This window comes from Vipera berus (genome assembly GCF_964194415.1).
Source record: "Vipera berus genome assembly, chromosome: 17".
NCBI classification, from domain to species: Eukaryota; Metazoa; Chordata; class Lepidosauria; order Squamata; family Viperidae; genus Vipera; species Vipera berus.
Genome location: NC_138220.1, coordinates 5137635 through 5155134, shown reverse-complemented (window position 1 = coordinate 5155134; position 17500 = coordinate 5137635). Strand labels below are relative to the sequence as shown.

The following is a 17500-nucleotide window of genomic DNA, read 5'->3' as shown; positions in this document are numbered from 1 at the left end:
CAAAGGCGCAGAGCTACTAACTCGGAACCTTTTTTTAGGACACCTAAAATGCTAAAAAGAGAAAAAGCAATCGGCTCCCTTTGGAGAACGCTCTGCCTCCAAATTCAAGGGGAAACCCCCCCCCCAAAAAAAAAACACAGGATGGGGTGAGGCGCCAGCCCAGATTGACCCCGAATCGGACTCTTTCCTTCTTTCCATTACTTTCCCCCCCCCCCAGATGTCCCCGACTTGTCTTTTTTTTTTCCCCCGTATCGGATCCCAGAGTTTTTCCCCTTTGGAATGCGCGCGTGCCCGAGCGCAAATACAAAAAAAAAGTCGCGTGTTTCCCATCCGGCGACGTCGGAACGACAGCTAACCTCGCTCGTTCTTCCTGCATCCCGGGCGTCCTCCCTCACCCCCCCACCCCTCCGCACCGAGACACACCTTGGAACTGAAACACAAGGCAGTCATTTCAGGGTGTGTCTGGCGCCTTCCAACCTTTCCCAGCCGCCGGAGCTGCGCGGCACCTTCCTCTTCGGGCGCAAAGCGGCCCAAGGCCCAGCGGTGGCCGGTCGCTGCCTCCACCCAGCCCCACCACCCCTGGAGATCTGGCGTGCCAGCCTTCCCCCTTCCCTTCCCTTCCCTTCCCTTCATCTTCAGGGATGCCCTCGCTTAGTCTGAAAGGGAAGCCATTCAACCTTAGCCTCTGGGTGTCTGTGCGTGTGAAGGCGCTCTGTGATTGTGTCTGTGTTGGGGAAAGCAACTTGGGCAGCCTGAATCGCGAGAAGGCTAAGGCCTCTGTGTGTGTGTGTGTGTGTGTGTGTGAAGGCTGTGTGTCTGTGTGTTTTGGGGAAAGCAACTTGGGCAGCCTGAATCCCGAGAAGGCTAAGGCCTCTGTGTGCCCGTGTGAAGGCTGTGTGTGTGTGTGTGTGTGTGTGTGTTGGGGAAAGCAACTTGGGCAGCCTGAATCGCGAGAAGGCTAAGGCCTCTGTGTGTGCGTGTGAAGGCTGTGTGTGTGTGTGTGTTGGGGAAAGCAACTTGGGCAGCCTGAATCGCGAGAAGGCTAAGGCCTCTGTGTGTGCGTGTGAAGGCTGTGTGTGTGTGTGTGTGTGTGTGTTGGGGAAAGCAACTTGGGCAGCCTAAATCGCGAGAAGGCTAAGCCCCCCCCTCTGTGTGTGTGTGTGTTGGGGAAAGCAACCTGGGCAGCCTGAATCGCGAGAAGGCTAAGGCCTCTGTGTGTGCGTGTGAAGGATGTGTGTGCGTGTGAAGGCTGTGTGTGTGTGTGTTTGGGGGAAAGCAACTTGGGCAGCCTGAATCGCGAGAAGGCTAAGGCCTCTGTGTGTCTGTGCGTGTGAAGGCTGCCTGTGTGTGTGTGTGTGTGTCTGTGTGTGTCCGTGCGTGTGAAGGCTGCCCCTGCCTGCGTGTGAGAGGCCGGGCTGTGTGTGTGTGTCTGTGTCTGTGTGTCTGTATCTCTAGACACGATCTCCCTTGCCCGATTAGGCTTAGCCAGAATGGGAGACGTGTGTACCTTGGACGGGGGGTGGGTGGGCGTGGGGATGGGGGCGACTGGCGGAGAAGGGACCCTCCACCCCGCCTCTCCGCTTTTTGGGCGTCGGAAAGCAGCTCCGCGCACTTTTCTTACCTTCGTGGCTCTGGCAGCCGCGGAGGGTCTGGAGCAGCAGGAGCAGAAGCGGCAGGAGGGTCCCGCTGATCCCGGGGAAGCTGCCCATGCTGGAAAGGCGAGCCCCTTCGGGCTTCTCTGGACGCGAGTCGCCTTCGGGCAGCCGAGCCTTTTTTGCCGCCGCGGGACGGAAAACTCAATGGGAAGCGGTGGGAAAGTTCTCGCCCTGTTCATTCAGGACTCCGCTGACGTCAGCCGGGCCCCGCCTCCGGAGGCTGGCCAAACCCTCCCTGCCCCTCCCACCGGGGTCTTCGCTTGGGGAGGGGGCGGGAAAAAGGGCTTTAGGAGGAAAATGGCTCTTCTAAGCCAGGAGGATCGAGCGCAAGGTGGCACGCCGGTGTGTGTGTGTGTGTGTGTGTGTGTAAGTTGCGGGGGGGGGGGCAGAGCGCAAGAGAAAGCGGCGACTGGCATACTCTGCCAGGCCGGGTTGGGGAGAGGACGCGAGGCCGGGTGGAAAAGGACCCACCCCCCCCGCCCGAGAGCCCCAGGACGGAGAATAGGGGATTTATATTGAATTTACTCCGTGCTCCCTTTAGTCAGCAGTGGCGAGTCCAGGGGTAGGCAACCCTGGCTCTTTTATGACTCAGCGGACTTCAACTCCCAGCATTCCTGAGCCAGCCTGGCTTAGCTTGGAAACCTCTTTCCCCTCAGCGTGGCTGGCTCAGGAATTCTGGGAGTTGAAGTCCGCTGAGTCATAAAAGAGCCAGGGTTGCCTACCCCTGGACTAGCGGATTAAAATCCTCAGGGACTCCTCTCCTCTCCTCTCCTCTCCTCCTCTCCTTTCCTTTTTTCTTTTATTTCCTTTTCTTTTCTTTTCTTTTTTTCTTTTCTTTTCTTTTCTTTTCTTCTTTTTTTCTTTTCTTCTTTTCTTTCCTTTCCTTTCCTTGTTTCTTTTCTTTTTTTTCTTTTTTTTTCTTTTCTTTTCTTTTCTTTCCTTTCTTCTTTCCTTTCCTTTCCTTTCCTTGTTTCTTTTCTTTTTTTCTTTTCTTTTCTTTTCTTTTCTTTTCTTTTCTTTTCTTCTTTTCTTTCCTTTTCTTTCCTTTCCTTGTTTCTTTTCTTTTTTCTTTTCTTTTCTTTTCTTTTCTTTTTTTCTTTTCTTTTCTTTTCTTCTTTCCTTTCCTTCTGTTTTCCTTTCCCTTCCCTGTCCCTCTCAAAGGTAATATAAATGAAACACACACACACACACACACACACACGCACACGTACACGCACCATTAGCTCCCCTCTCATAGTGCAAATGCCTGCTCCGCCCCCCCCCCTTTTGACACCTTGCCCTTTGAGGTGCAGAATTTGGCTTAGGAGGTCCCGCTGTTTTGGCGGGACAGTGTGGACTGAGAGCCTAAAAGAGGCTGAGAGCAGTCAAACAAGCCCATTTCCAAAACCAAGGATGCCTTCTTCCCCTCTGCCTGATGAACACCTCCCTCACACACACACACACACACACACACACACACACACACACACACGCTGGTCCATGGGTAGGCAACCTGGGCTCTTTTATGACTCATGGACTTCAACTCCCAGAATTCCTGAGTCAGCTATGCAGAATTCTTCCGTATCCTTTTGCCATCCCTGTTGATGGTCCGATGATTGGTATACAGAATCCTTTTTGGCTCTGTTCTGTGGGTGTCTTTTTTCCTGAGAGCTGTTGGTCTGTTCCGTGAAGGATGTTCCATGCTTTAAAGGCCATGTGGTTTAAAATATTTTTTTTCCTTCCTAATTATCAGTTTACACAAAACAGCAGGATAAGAAACTGCTCGTAGAAGAAAATAAAATTGCGAAAAAATAATAATAATGAGCTTGATAAACTGTCCCTTTATTTGTTTAGAGCACATAATAGTGATGATGATGATGATGATGAAGAAGTTGGAAGGGACCTTGGAGGTCATCTAGTCCAACCCCCTGCTCAGGCAGGAAACCCTACATACCATTTCGGACAAATGGCTGTCCAGTCTCTTCCTTTTGCTATCGATACCAGAAGATGATAAAAGAAATTGGGACGTGTCAGTTAGGGAAACACAGTGCGTTTCATCCACCTGATATTCACAGGTCCAAAAATGACACCCGTGATCTCTTATTATTCACTTCCGAAAAATTATGTTCCTGTTATGTGACGGAATGCAGAACCTTCCAGCAAGGATTTAGCTGGAGGGTGGTATGAAAAGAATTTGCCAGGCTTTTGTGATATTCCGGCAACTGACCCGTGCGAGTTTATTTTTTTGTAATTGGGGCCGGGGGGGGGGGGGAGGCAGGCTGCATGAAAAAGCTTTGGGGACAAAATCAGCCTGCCGACCTCAGTTCAGGTCTGCACAAGGGATGTATTATTCTTCTGACTTCTTGGTCTGGGGATTTTCCATTTTGAAAAAGCTTATAGTCCCCAAAGAGGCCACCTTTGAACCGTTTAAGAAATTCAGTGCTGGAAGCTTGAGTCCCGCCAGGGTGGATCCATTTAACTTGTCCCATAGTTGCCTACAACAGCTACAAACCTCCCCCGCCAGCAGCAAAAGCTCTCCCCCCCTCCCCATTATTTGGTCTCAGTCCGGAGTATGCAGGGGTAGATTGCTCTTGAACATGGAAGTTCTGAAATTAATACGATAGCCTAATCGGGCCCAGTCATCTCTTCCTCCCAGGATTCGAAATGCTTTGGATAGTTGTTTAAGAGTCAGGTAGAAACGATTGGAAATACACATTTTTGCTTATCTACGCAGTGTTGCAATAAAATGTTAATAGCAGTAGAAAACCTTACCGGCCAGTAGCCCTGGCCACTTGTTGTCATGCCAGCGAATTCCACAATTCCAACTGTGATGTGTAGGATTTGTTGTTGTTGTTGTCGTCATCTTTCCTGATCTTTCACTGTGTTTTTGGGGCAGTATTGAGAGAAGCGAGGTGCAAATCAAGTGTTAATTTGCATTGTCTCTGCTCTCACTGTTTCTCTCTTAGCAGAAAGCTATCAGGACACAACGCACTTTACCTTACACAATGCCATTTTAAAGAGCTAACAGGCCACGCGTGTAAATTATCTACATAAATAATTTGATGTATTTAAGAGATGTAAAATCACATCCTCGCTGCTTCAGGCCCTTCTCTATCCCACCCACCCCTTTTTATTTCCTATTTGGACTCTTTATTAAAGTTGAGATTTAAATGCCAGTCCACAACCCATCCCACAGTTTCTTTTTTTTAAATAAATCTTTATTTACATTTCATGTTAAAAACACACCATACACCGACAAAGACACACACACACACACACAAAAACATTTACAATATACAAAAAACGAAGAAATCAAAAAATTGAAAACCATCTCAAAAATTTCACATTATACGTACTTCTAAACTAACAATTATATTCCACTCATTAAGTCTCTTATAACCATCCAACTCCAAAGCTTATTCATTGACAAAGACTATATCACTTCATTTTTGACCAACCTCCAAGCCACCCTCATTTCTTTAATCTTTTATCCATCCAAATATACCATTTATTCCTTGATAGAAATGCTGGTGTCTCTCTTTGCGTGTGTAAAGTCTGCCCGCCCAGTTAAATGCAAACGGCCCCTTCATAATGCCGCCTTCCATCCCTCTTCCCCACACTCTGAAGAAATGATGGGAGTGTTTGTTTGCATACTTCTCAGCTTCGTCTCCCTGAGCTGAGAAGTATGCAAAGCTCACACACACACACACACACACACACACACACACACACACACACACACACACAAACAGACAAAGACGTGTGTTTGGGTGAGCCCGTAAACAGGGAGAAAGGCAGAGGGAGGCCAGCAGAAGTGGACAAATCCCTACTAAAGCTCAGTCCTAAAGAGTTTGGGATCGAGGAGCCCCAGGGGTGGGGGAACAAAGAAGCCCCCCCCCCCAGGCTCCAACTCCTGGCTTTCTGCCACCCAATGAAGAACTGGCTGCAGCAGCAATGCAAGGCCTTCTTTTTTTCAGGATGGGTCACACTAGGCCACACCTGTCGGGGTGGCGGCGAGGGAGCTGCCAGGCACAGCCATTGACAGGAAGGGTGTCTGCAGCTGGAGAAGCAAGCAGGCAGTTGTTCTGGCATGGGATACCATCGCTGAGTCGTTGCAGGACCTTTTGCTGACACCCCCCCCGCCCCCTCCACTTTTCGTTGTCCAGAGTGGACCACACCACACAGCTCAGATCTGTCTTGCGCGTGAGACACCTGGGTGGGAGGTATCCAGCGGCAAGCGGGACGTCCGATCTCTCTGTGCGATGCAAAATGCGGACAGATCTTTTTCCACCAAACAGGAGGGCTTGCCAGAGACTTTCAATCCGGCAGGCTGCGTAGATTACATCTGGGTGGGGGATGCGCGCCCCGTTGAGCAACCCCGCGTAATGCTACCCGGCGATGTTACGAAATCCTTCTCCCTAGAAGGAAGCCAGGCGTGTTTCTGCTTGCATGGAAGCTTCAGCCTCACCGGGTATGGCAGAGAGCTGAGTCACAGGCTCCCTCTGACTCCACGGAGGAATGAGTCAGGAGCAGGCAGAGGTTTGCAGTCCAGGTGCCATTCAGATGACTGTGGGCCTGGCCAAAAAAAAGCAGGTGTTAGAAGTTTGAAAACGGGCAAAAGGCAGCAAGGAAAATGTCTCTGCCCCGAAGGGTCTTCAGTCTGGCTGGCATTGGAGGAGGGTGATCTGAAGAGTGAGAATCCTTCTCACGTACTCATCCCCCCAGTGACTTCTTCCTTAGGATCTTTCCTTTCTGAGCCATAGGATCTCCTGACGTTCACATCGGAAACGTACCAGGTTTCTTTAAGGGCAGGGGTAGGCAACCTTAAGGGACACGGTGGCTCAGTGGGTTAGGACGCTGAGCTTGTCGATCAGAAGGTCGGCAGTTTGGCGGGTCGAATCCCGAGCGCCGCGTAGCAGAGTGGAGCGCCTGTTACTCGTCCCAGCTTCTGCTAACCTAGCAGTTCGAAAGCACATCAAAATGCAAGTAGAAAAATAGGGACCGCTACGGTGGGAAAGTAACAGCGTTCCGTGCGCCTTTGGCGTCTAGTCATGCCGGCCACGTGACCACGGAGACGTCCTTGGACAAGCGCTGGCTCTTCAGCTTTGAAACGGAGATGAGCACCGGCCCCTAGAGTCGGAAACGACTAGCACGTGTGTGGGGGGGAACCTTTACCTTTACCTTTAGGCAACCTTGGCTCTTTTATGACTCGTGGACTTCAACTCCCAGGAGGGGGGACAGTTCTGGGCAAGTTATGCAAATAGGCCAGTAGGCCAGGCTTTATTATTATTATTATTATTATTATTTTTCCTGTGCAGCCAGGCGTTGCACAAAGGTTGAGTTTCTGGGTCGCCCGAATGAATGAATTATGAGCAACTTGGGGTTTGTTTGTTTTTTGTTGCTTATGCGATGGATTTGAACGACCGTGGCTCGGTAATGCAAAAGAGTTTACTCATTCAAAGGCCCCAAAACAGGTTAGCCTAAACAAGCTAGGACTTGCAGAGTGCGAATCCGAGTTCAGGAACTTCGCTCGACCGCGATCTGCTGTGCCCGTGGCTTCAGCCTGGGATTCCCCCGGGCGCGGGACCGCGCAAAGCTTCCCTCTCGGAAGGCAGCGCAAGTTCAGCTTTGGGGAACCAGGCCCGACTGGGGTGCTGCTACACTGTGCGCGCGTGCGGCTTGGCCTCCCAGAGGTCTCTGGCTGGCTTTGCCCCTCCCCTGCCTCCCTCTTCTGCCTGCAGATTTGGGCTTCCTTCGCCTCAGTCATCAGTGGCTGCCCCTAGAACAACGTCCTCCCACAGACTTGCATGGCTCCCATCCTAGAGGAGTCCCAGAAGGCCTGACAGCTGAAGGGCATTTTGCATCTCAGCGAACGCCCAATTTTCTCCTCCTCCCCAGTACCTTCATTTCTAGCGCTCTCTCCTGACCCTACTGCAAAAATATCTTCGCCAAAAGGGAAGGAATCATTGGAAAGGTATAGCGGTCACCCCGAGCCTCTTCCCGCTCAACGCCAGGCCTCCCTTTAATGCATCCTGCAGCAGCCAGTCCAAGCCCTGCCGCACTCGCACTGTGCCACACTGCACGGGCGGCTCACACACCCGGGGCTGCAGCCGCTGCCACTTACCTGCCGGCCGGCCAGCCAACCAGCCTACTTGCCAGCCACCCAGGGCTTGCAGCTTCCTGCCCGCTTCACCACTGCCTTTGTAGTTGGAAGCCGGCAGGCAGTTGCAATGGCAGCAGGAAGTGCCGAAAGTACTGTTGCTAGGTGATGGGATTGTGTGGTGTCACATTTTACGACTGCGTCCCTGAATGACAGAAATCCTGATCCCAATTATCATTGTTAACCTTTATATTTAGGTGCCTTAATGCAGGGGTCTGGGGACCGGATAGCGGGCCACGGCGTGCCAGCAACCGGGCCGCACAAACAAGCAAAGCCACGGAACCGGTCCCTGGTGGTGCCCAAAAAATTGGGGGGGCCCTCTGCCTTAATGAACGGCTCTTCTGATCATCCCTTCTACCCGGCACTCGCTTTTTGAGGAGCGATAGATTTTTATTTTATTTTATTATTTTATTTTATTTTAATTTGTTTTATTTATTTTATTTTATTTTATTTTATTTTATTTATTTTATTTTATTATTTTATTTTATTATTTATTTATTTATTTAAATGTCAACTTCCCCACTTTAATCCTGCAGGAAGAATGGCTTTGTCAGAACTGGCCATCTCATCCGGTTTGGCTCCCAAGCCAGAGGCACATTCTTTGGCTATCCTGCAAACCAGATGCTGCTTGTTTTTGTCACCTTGTCCCCTAAGCTGCAGCAAACTGCCTCTTTTTTTTCCAACCCGGCTTTTATCTCTCGTTTTTTAAAAAATAAATAAATAAATTTTAAAAAATCAGGAATGCCTCCTTCAGATACCAGTTTGCACTTCAGATTCGAAGCCCTCGGGCGCCTCGTTCCCGAAGTTTGGCAGGTTGCTCAGACAGGGGACCGTTTTGTTTTTTTTTTATCCGAGGAACGTAGAGGTAGGAAACGCTGCTGGCTTTCATGACCTGCAGGGAAAGGTTGTGTTTCTTGAACGAGGGCAGGAATTGTGGACGCTGCCAACGCAGACCGATTGCCCTCTTCGAAGAGAAGGCGAAAGGGCGACAGACCGATCCGGCAGCCTTTTGCATGGTGTAGTAAGATGGAGGGTTTGTTGTCACCATGTGTGGGAGCGCAAAGGGAGGCTCAGCTAATCTCAATATACACATAGTTGTATACACTTTGACAATAAAGGTTCAATTCATTTCCTGAATTAACCGGCGTTGATTTGAGCCCCTAATTGCTTGAGGAACTCCATACATCGCTGTGGTTCCTCTGCATCAATCAAAGGGCCTATTCTCCAGGATCCATGCTAAATTGCTGGACCGTGTGTTTCCTTCTGCCTTTTCTTCTAAATCCCCTCCCCGCCTCCCTCCGCTTGCCTCCCACTCGGGGACCTGTCGGACCGATTCCTCTTCTTGCACATCTGTCTTTTAAAAAGCCTCATTTTTAATCTTCATCTGAGTCGCTTTTCTTCTCTTTGGAAACGGGCCAGGAAAGACAGTCTCTCTGCTGCGGGGCAAAAGGATCTCTGCTCAAGAGTGAGAAGGAAGGAGAAAAGGCGGAGAGAAAAGATGGAGAGGAAAGAAGATCTGAAGAGACAAACCAGGAACAGACACCCCCCCCCCCCAAAAAAAAATTATAAACTACATTTCCTCTGCGTTAAGTCCTTTTAATTAGAACGTGTTGCCTTGTTGTTGTTTTTTCTCCCTCCCTCCCTCCTCCCCCCTAACTTTTTTTTCTCTCCCCTCTGTCACTTTTAGAGAGAGGAAGCTGTAGCTTAAACCACGCCGGGCAGATTCCCAAAATAGGTCTGCCTTGCAGTGGGAACCATCCCCGTCCCAAAACACAAAAGGTTTTAATCCAGGGTAGCGGAGCGTATAATCCTCGCACACTTCCTGGAAGGAGCCAGTGCCCGTGCTGACGCTTTTTCATCCCCTGTCAGAACTCCTCTTTTGCTAGTTTCTTTTTGCACTCTTTCCATGCCTAAGAGAACACAGGAAAGCTGCCCTTTTTTTTTTTTTTTTACCTCCCGGTCGAAATTCCCCCGTAAAGAAAAAGAGAGAGAAACGGGGCAGAATTAAGAACGTGAGAGTGGTTCCCCACCCACCCACCCCCGAGCAAACGAGAACCGCAGGTGCGTTTGGAGAGACGTACATCACCGAGGTCAGACTAGATTTGGAACCCCAATCGTTAAACTTTGCGACGCTCCGTGGCAGGTTTTGATCGTTGTTGTTTTCCCCCCCTCCCACGGAACGTGGCTTTTTGATACGCAAATATTCCTTTCGAAACAAGTTGGCGATCATCAGGTTACCGGTAGTCAAGCGCCAGCTGTTACCCCCTGTTTTGGGTGACATTTTGAGCCCTCATTTTATTGCCCCCCCAAAAAAAAGCAACCGTAAACCAGACATCTGGGGAGCCTTGGTGTGTGTGTCTGTGTCTGTGTGTGTGTGTGTGTTACTTGTTTCCCACTGGACGTCACCCCCAGATTTCTGAATTAGGCAGCAAGCTTTGTTTGCCGAGTCAGGGCGAGCTTCCGTAACGGGATGGAATTTCTTGCCGGATCGGTCCTCAGTTAGGAGGTTCGACCCATCGTGGCAAAGAGCTAGGGAGAGCCGCTATCGAGCTGCGACTCCTCCTAGCTGCCCCTCGCGGGGGGGGGGGGCTCAGGGTCAGCTGCCAAGGAAGACCCTCTTCTTTCCACTCATCCCCATTGGAAGTCTTTGGGAAGGAAGCCCTGGCGGTCGAGGGTCCCTGGAACGCCCCAAGCCGATCCTCCTGCTGCCGGGATGGAGATGGCCTTCTTCCCCCAGGACTTTTGGGGGTCCAGAAAGAGAAGGGCACCCCCCCCAAAGGCTGCTCTGTGCGGCCCCTTCAGAGCAGTTAGCTGTGAAGCAGCCCCCCCACCCCTGGCCATCTTTGACTCAAACGGCTGTCCGGGATGGAGGAGGAGGAGGCCGTTGTTGTGACTTTCAGGGCAGTTGGGTTGTCAGAACACAAGTTGTCAGAACACAAGTTGTCAGAACACAAGTTGTGTTTTTCCTTCCCTCCCTCCCTTCTCATTCTCAGATTTGCAGCTGGAAGGTTGTAAGTCAGGCCAAGACATCCTCTGTCCTTCTGCTTTTAGGCCCTGGCTTCAGCCTCCCTGCGGCCACTTGGCTGCTTCACGGATTCGGCCTTCCTGAAGCTGAAGCTGTGTTTTGTTTTGTTGTTGTTGTTGTTGTTTTTTTGGGCTTTGGCTGGGGTGGAAGAAAGGAAGCGCCAGCACCCCGCAAAGGCTGAATTCTTGGAGATGCCGGAGGGTGGGTGCAAAATTTATTTTTTTATTTATTTATTTATTTATTTATTTATTTATTTGTTTGTTTGTTTGTTTGTTTGTTTATTTGTTTATTTATTTATTTATTTATTTATTTGATTTATATACCGCCCTTCTCCCGAAGGACTCAGGGCGGTGTACAGGGCAATAAAAATAAGAATACAAGATACAAGATTTAAAGTTAAATGATTGTGCCCAATGTAGTAAGTTAGTTAAAAATAATGTTAAAACCCCAAACCCATAAGACCAGGCCGGCTTGTTCAAATAGATAAGTTTTTAGATCACGCCGTGGGGTCCTCCTCCTCCTCCTCCTCCTCCTCCTCCTCCTCCTCCTCCTCCCTCTTCTCCGCTCCCTTGTTCTGGTCCTTCCCAATATTGACTGGTTTCCTGGGCAAGCCGGAACTTCTGACTTCAGCCATTAAAAAAAGCCACACTTTGAAATGCTGCCTGTGAGGGGGAATATTTTACAAGCCGGGGCTTTCTTCAAAAGAAGAAAGCCATTTCCCCCCACCCCACCCCACCCCTAAAGCAATTAAGGGGCCCTCCTTGGCAAGTGGGAGGCCAGGAAGGGACCTCATGAGCAGCTGGGGGGGGCAAACAGACAAGAATCTGTGGGGGGGGGGGTCTGTAGAGTCCCAGCCAGGACCCTTCCCTTGCTCATTAAACATCCAAAAGGGACCACCACCCCCCTTTCCCTGCTGGAAAGCTGAAGGTGTGACATAGATGATGTGCTGCTGGCAGCTACTTTGCATTCCTCCTCAGATGCAGATGCCTCCCCCCCCAGCTTCTCTCCCCCACCACAGAGAGGTGTTGCTTAGAATGTGTGTCAGGCTGCACACACACACACACACACACACACACACAGAGAGAGAGAGAGAGAGAGAGAGAGAGAGAGAGAGAGAGAGAGAGAGAGAGAGACTAAATATAGCCTTTAATGTTAATTGCAGTGCAAATGTCCCTATCTTTATCCCTACTAAATTGGGATTGAAGCATATTGCTTATTTCCTGTGATTTGTGGCTTTGAGGCTTCAAGAAAGGTGGGCGTGGAGCCCCTTCCTCACAAGATGCTGATGCTTAGAAAGAGAGATTTCTTCCCAACCATGCTATAGGGGTTTCTCCCCTCCTCCTCCCTCCCTCCCCCCCATAGCTGAATCCGGCTGGCTGGCTCGCTTGGGCCGCAATACGTTTTAATAACGGCCGCCCTGTTGTTTTAAAAAAAGCTGCGCCCCAGAAATCAGAACACAGCGCTTTGTCTCCAAATAGGTTTGACGGGGATAAGTCGTGGGGATGGGACGGCTCGCTCTCATTTCAGCGAAACTGTTCTGGACTGACTTTTCTTCGACTCTTGGGTAAGGATCCAACTTGGGCCCGGCAGTTCCAGCACTTGAGCTGTGCTGGAAAAAAACAAACAACCCCCCCCAAAAAAATATCGTATCTTAGATAAATCCCCCGGGATGGCGTGGAGAGGTTGCCCAAGGTTTACATTCACCGCCACCGGTCTGGCACGTTTCAGGTCCCTTGTTCCAGGCAGAGCTTCCTTCTCCGGCCAAGGCGGAACCGGGCGCTTCCTTCCCTCCATCCTACGCCAGGCCTGGCAAGGGGCAGAGTCAAGTCTGGGTGGCTCTGACTGCCGCTGTGCCCTTCTCTGGCATCTTCACCCTCGCCCGAAGGAGGGGAGCCAGCCGCTGCCTCTTGTCTCGGCTGGGGCCCGTCTGCATCTCGATCTTTGGGCATGGAGAGCCCCGGGACCCCAAGGCCTGTGCCTGCCTTTCCAACCCAGTAGCTTCTTTGCCTCTCTTTCCGGTCGGCGATTCCCTCTTGGCTGTTCATGACCGGATTCTCACGCATGGGGGGTGGGGGGGGTGGTGGTTTTTTTCAGGTGCTTGCCCAGAACCCCCATCCAATTCTTTTGACCGAATGGTATCAGGAGACCGGGGTTTGCCGCCACTGCGCGGCCCACTCTGCCTGGATGCTTTGCACCCACGGAGCGGGCAATTGTGCCTGAGTTGATCCTCTGCAGTCAAAGCAGAGGCCAAAAGCGTCTTCGTTTCTGGTCAATCCAGGGGAGGAAACACCCCCCCCACACACAAACACACCTGCCCCGCTCTCATTTCTTTTCCTCCTAATTATCGGGAACAAAAAGAGCTCCCAATTTGAGGTGAGACCTCCAAGGCGACGTTATGCTTCTGCCTTGCTTCTTCAAGGGCAGTTCAGGCCCCTCCGTTAACTCGTTCTCTTTGGCAACTTAACAGCGTCCCCATATTTTGTAAATAATCCAAAGGACTAATGGCTCAGTGGGTTAGGACGCTGAGCTTGTCGATCAGAAGGTCGGCAGGTTGGCAGGTCGAATCCCGAGTGCCGCGTAACAGAGTGAGCGCCTGTTACTCGTCCCAGCTTCTGCCAACCTAGCAGTTCGAAAGCACGTAAAAATGCAAGTAGAAAAATAGGGACCACTACGGTGGGAAGGTCACAGCATTCCGTGCGCCTTTGGCGTCTAGTCATGCCGGCCACATGACCACGGAGACGTCCTCGGACAAGCGCTGGCTCTTTGGCTTTGAAACGGAGATGAGCACCGGCCCCTAGAGTCGGAAACGACTAGCACGCATGTGCGGGGGAACCTTTACCTTTACCTTTACCTTTGACCCGTCTGTATTATGTAGGAAACGTTTGTATCGGAGCGCAAGTGGGGATCTTTCCAGTCATTGCACTGGTTTCTTCCCAGTGATTGGTTTGGTTTTTCTTTCCCTGCCGCCTCGATGCACATCTAAGCCAAAAACTCTTTGCAAAGTCTCTCAGAAATACCTAGAAGGGAAAGAATGCAAAAACGTAGCGGGGTGAGTGTGAGCTGAGTGAACAAGAAGCTCCAGGATCGGCCTCATCTTTGCCAACCACCAGAAGGAATTCCTGAGGGATGAGTTGAGCGGCGTTGCTGCGCCCTGTGAGAAATAGCTGGAGGCTGTCTTGGTTTTTTTTTAAAAAAATAATAATAAAATAAAATATAATAAAGGCGCTGGCCATGTTCTAGCCACGGTTTGTTGCAAAAGACAAGAGGAGTTACTGGTGGACTTCTTAGCTTCTTTGGTTTTTAGCCTGTGAATTCTCTGCCTGCTTTAGCTGATCAATAATCAAACACTTAAGGTCTGAACCTTCGTTTAATTAACCTTCATTTAATTAACCCTCCATTACGCCACGGAATCGGCTTTTCACTCAGGGTTCTCCCCCTGGGAAAATAAAAGTTCTTTTTGGAAAGACTCAGCAGCTTAATTTCCAGGCACATGACTCCCCATTTGTCTACCTTTAATGTGATTGTTTCCACACACACACACACACACACACCACACACATCGCAGTCCAACATTCTGTTCCGTCTTTCCTGCAGGAAAAAAGAACGTAGATAAGGATTGCATTGCTACGTTAAATTACGAGCACCAAGAAATCCATGGTGGGGGGGGGGGAAGTGAAAAAAAGACACTCCATGGTGGAAAGGAGATGTCATTTTTATCCCCTGCTGCTGAGCTTTTGTCCTTGCCCTCCCTTCCTCCGGCACACTCAGCCAAGAATGCAAACCACATTCCTTCCCAAGGCGTGTCAGGTTCCAAGGCCTGAGTGAGGTGGACCCGGCGGGGCGGGTGAGGGTGGCGTTTCTCTCTCTCTCTCTCTCTCTCTCTCTCTCTCTCTCTCTCTCTCTCTCTCTCTCTCTCTCTCTCTCTCTCTCTCTCTCTCTCTCTCCTCGGTGTTTGCAAAAGGCAGGCTGGTTGCTAAGCAGTGGCAACCAAAGGCTCAAGTCAAAGCCGAATTGTGGGATGGGGCAGCCGGGGCCGGCCGAGGTGAGTCAGGAGGCTCCGCAGGTGGCGCCAGGAAAGGGAAGCCTAGCCTGGCGGAAGCTTGGCAAGGGTAAAAGTCTCCGTGGCAAAGTGAAAATCCGGAGTGGAAAGCTCCTCCACCAGGAGCCATTCCAGGGAAGAGATCCTGACTCACCTCCCTTCCTGAAATACAGTAGCTGAAGTGGGGAATTCTGCTTTTTTTTTTTTTAAACCCGGGATTAAAACAAACGGGATAAATGAATGAGGAAAGGAAAAAAGCATTTGATCTTGCAGAGAAGGGTACAAGCCTATGTAAGAAGCCGAGATATCACCCTGCCAACAAAAGTGCGTATAGTCAAGGCCATGGTCTTCCCAGTTGAAATGTATGGCAGGGAAGTTGGACCCTAAGAAAGGCTGAGCGCCGAAGAATGGAGGCCTTTGAACTCTGGTGCTGGAGAAGACTCCTGCGAGTCCCTTGGACTGCAAGGCGATCAAACCGGTCGGTCCTAGAGGAGATCAACCCTGACTTGCTCTTTAGAAGGCCAGATCCTGAAGCTGAAACTCAAATACTTTGGCCACCTAATGAGAAGGAAGGACTCACTGGAGAAGAGCCTCATGCTGGGAAAGATTGAGGGCAAGAGAAGAAGGGGACGACAGAGAAGGAGGTGGCTGGATGGAGTCACTGAAGCAGTAGGCATGAGCTTAAATGGACTCCAGAAGATGGTAGAGGACAGGAAGACCTGGAGGAAGGTTGTCCATGGGGTTGCGATGGGTCGGACACGACTTCGCAGCTAACAACAACAAGAAGCAGCTCCCTTTGTGGAGGAATAAATTAACGCCGTGCCTAACTTTGGAGCGTTTCCGCGTGAGAACATTTCCTTCCTCCCTCCCCATTCTTCCGGAAAAGGACGATTAAGCCCGGCCAAATTGAAAGGAGGGCTCTAATGGACCAGATCCCCTGGGATGGATGCGGTACGGGGGAGCCCGATGCTAGCCTTGCCGAGTGAGCGGGGAGGCCGTGCTTTGGCGAGCTGGAAACAGCTCTCCGTTTTTAAGGCTTCTCGGTCGGCAGGCTTTGGTTTTGTCTTACAAAGCAGACTTGCCGCTGCCGCTTGCCCTTGGCAAGACTTTCCACCTTTTGACTTTCCACACGAAGGAGGCACGCTTTTCAAACTCCCATCTCGGAGGGATTCCTAGAAGTGTTTCATTTCCTCCCCGGCTGATAAGGAGGAAAGTTTCTCCACTCTGCTCTCTCTTGGACATGTTGGAAAGAGGCACCTTCGGGCCGGTGGCCGTCTTAGTACAAAGGAGAAAACGGTGGCTGGAGCAGCAGCAGTGGGAGCGAGCCAGCCGTCCCCCCCTCCGGGGAAAAAAAAAACGGACAGGGAGGATCTTCTGTTAACTCAACCTCCTGTTTTTCTGTCGAGCTGACAAAGCACTCACAATCACGGGGAATTTAGGCTTGAATGGGGAAGCTGGTTCCCAGCACAGCATTGAGACCCTGGCTGGCTGGCGTGGGCAGCCAGGCTGCATTATCAGCCGAACCTGATGAGGTTGGCATTTCCCTTTCATCATGTCCCGGAGACAGGCCGGAGAGCGACACAGGCAGGAAGTTCAGGGGTCACGGGCCTGGAAAATACTGGCTGGCTGGCTGTTTGATCAGAGGGTGGATTAAGGGAGGGAGGGAGGGAGGGAGGAAAAGCAAGGAAGGAAGGAAGGAAGGAAGGAAGGAAGGAAGGAAGGAGCCAGCCTCTCCCGGCTGTTGGAGGCTGCTCTGCACACAGCAGGCCAAGGCCACAGTCTGCTGGGAATTGATCAGCTCTCAGCGGAAGGAGTGAGAATCCAGGTCTCCTATGCCAGTCCAAAGCCAAGCACCGGGATTGTGACTTTTTTTGCTGGGGCGTTTTGCAACAGCCTACGGCAGGGGTAGGCAACCTCGGCTCTTTTATGACTCACGGACCTCAACTCCCAGAATTCCTGAGCCAGCCTGGCTCAGGAATTCTGGGAGTTGAAGTCCGTGAGTCATAAAAGAGCCCAGGTTGCCTACCCCCTGGCCTACGGGCTTCCCAAGACACGACACAACGTCGAGAGACTCTCTTGAGCAAAGACAGGGTGGCGGCATCCTCATCCAGACGCAACGACGCATTTTCACAGTTTCCAGCTAGCCCGGAAAACAAGCCTTCGGACGAGATGGGCGGCGCCTAAATCTTCCTCAAGGAATAAACTTTGCGGGGCGTTCCGAAAGAGGAGGCGCAAGGGAAGAAGGCTGCGCTCCATTCGGTCTGCGGGGGGCCTCCCTTGAGCCCATCCATCAGCAGATACCCCAATTCTCAAGCTGAAAGATGGACCGTGTTCTGTCCCGGTCTGCTCCTCCCGGATGAAAGGAAAAAAAAAACTAGACCGGGGAATTCCTCCTTCAAGCAGGTGCCAGGAACTGCACCCCGTTTTGCTGAGCCCCGGATACAGGGGGATTACAGCAGCTGCCGGCAAAAGACTGCTTTCCGGGTTGGAGTCCCAAGCAGGTGTAATTAACAGCGGAGGAGAGTCAGGTTCCCCCCCCCCCCCGCTGAGACCCAGCCTCTGCCTTGAAGTATTGTTAGGGGCGTGTGTGTGTGTGTCTGTGTGTGTGTGTGTGTTGGGGGGGATGTTTGCATTCGTTTGTT

General features: G+C 51.1%; 1 protein-coding gene across 1 annotated transcript in view; it reads right to left on the bottom strand.

The window, feature by feature from the left end:
• EPHA2 (EPH receptor A2) overlaps positions 1–1921 on the bottom strand; it is a 24496-nt gene extending 22575 nt beyond the window's left edge. The window contains exon 1 of the mRNA XM_081341238.1: positions 1622–1921. Within this exon, the coding sequence (XP_081197364.1) occupies positions 1622–1709 (88 nt within the window). The 5' untranslated portion in view covers positions 1710–1921. The remainder of the gene's footprint in view (positions 1–1621) is intronic.
• Positions 1922–17500: the final 15579 nt, after the last annotated feature.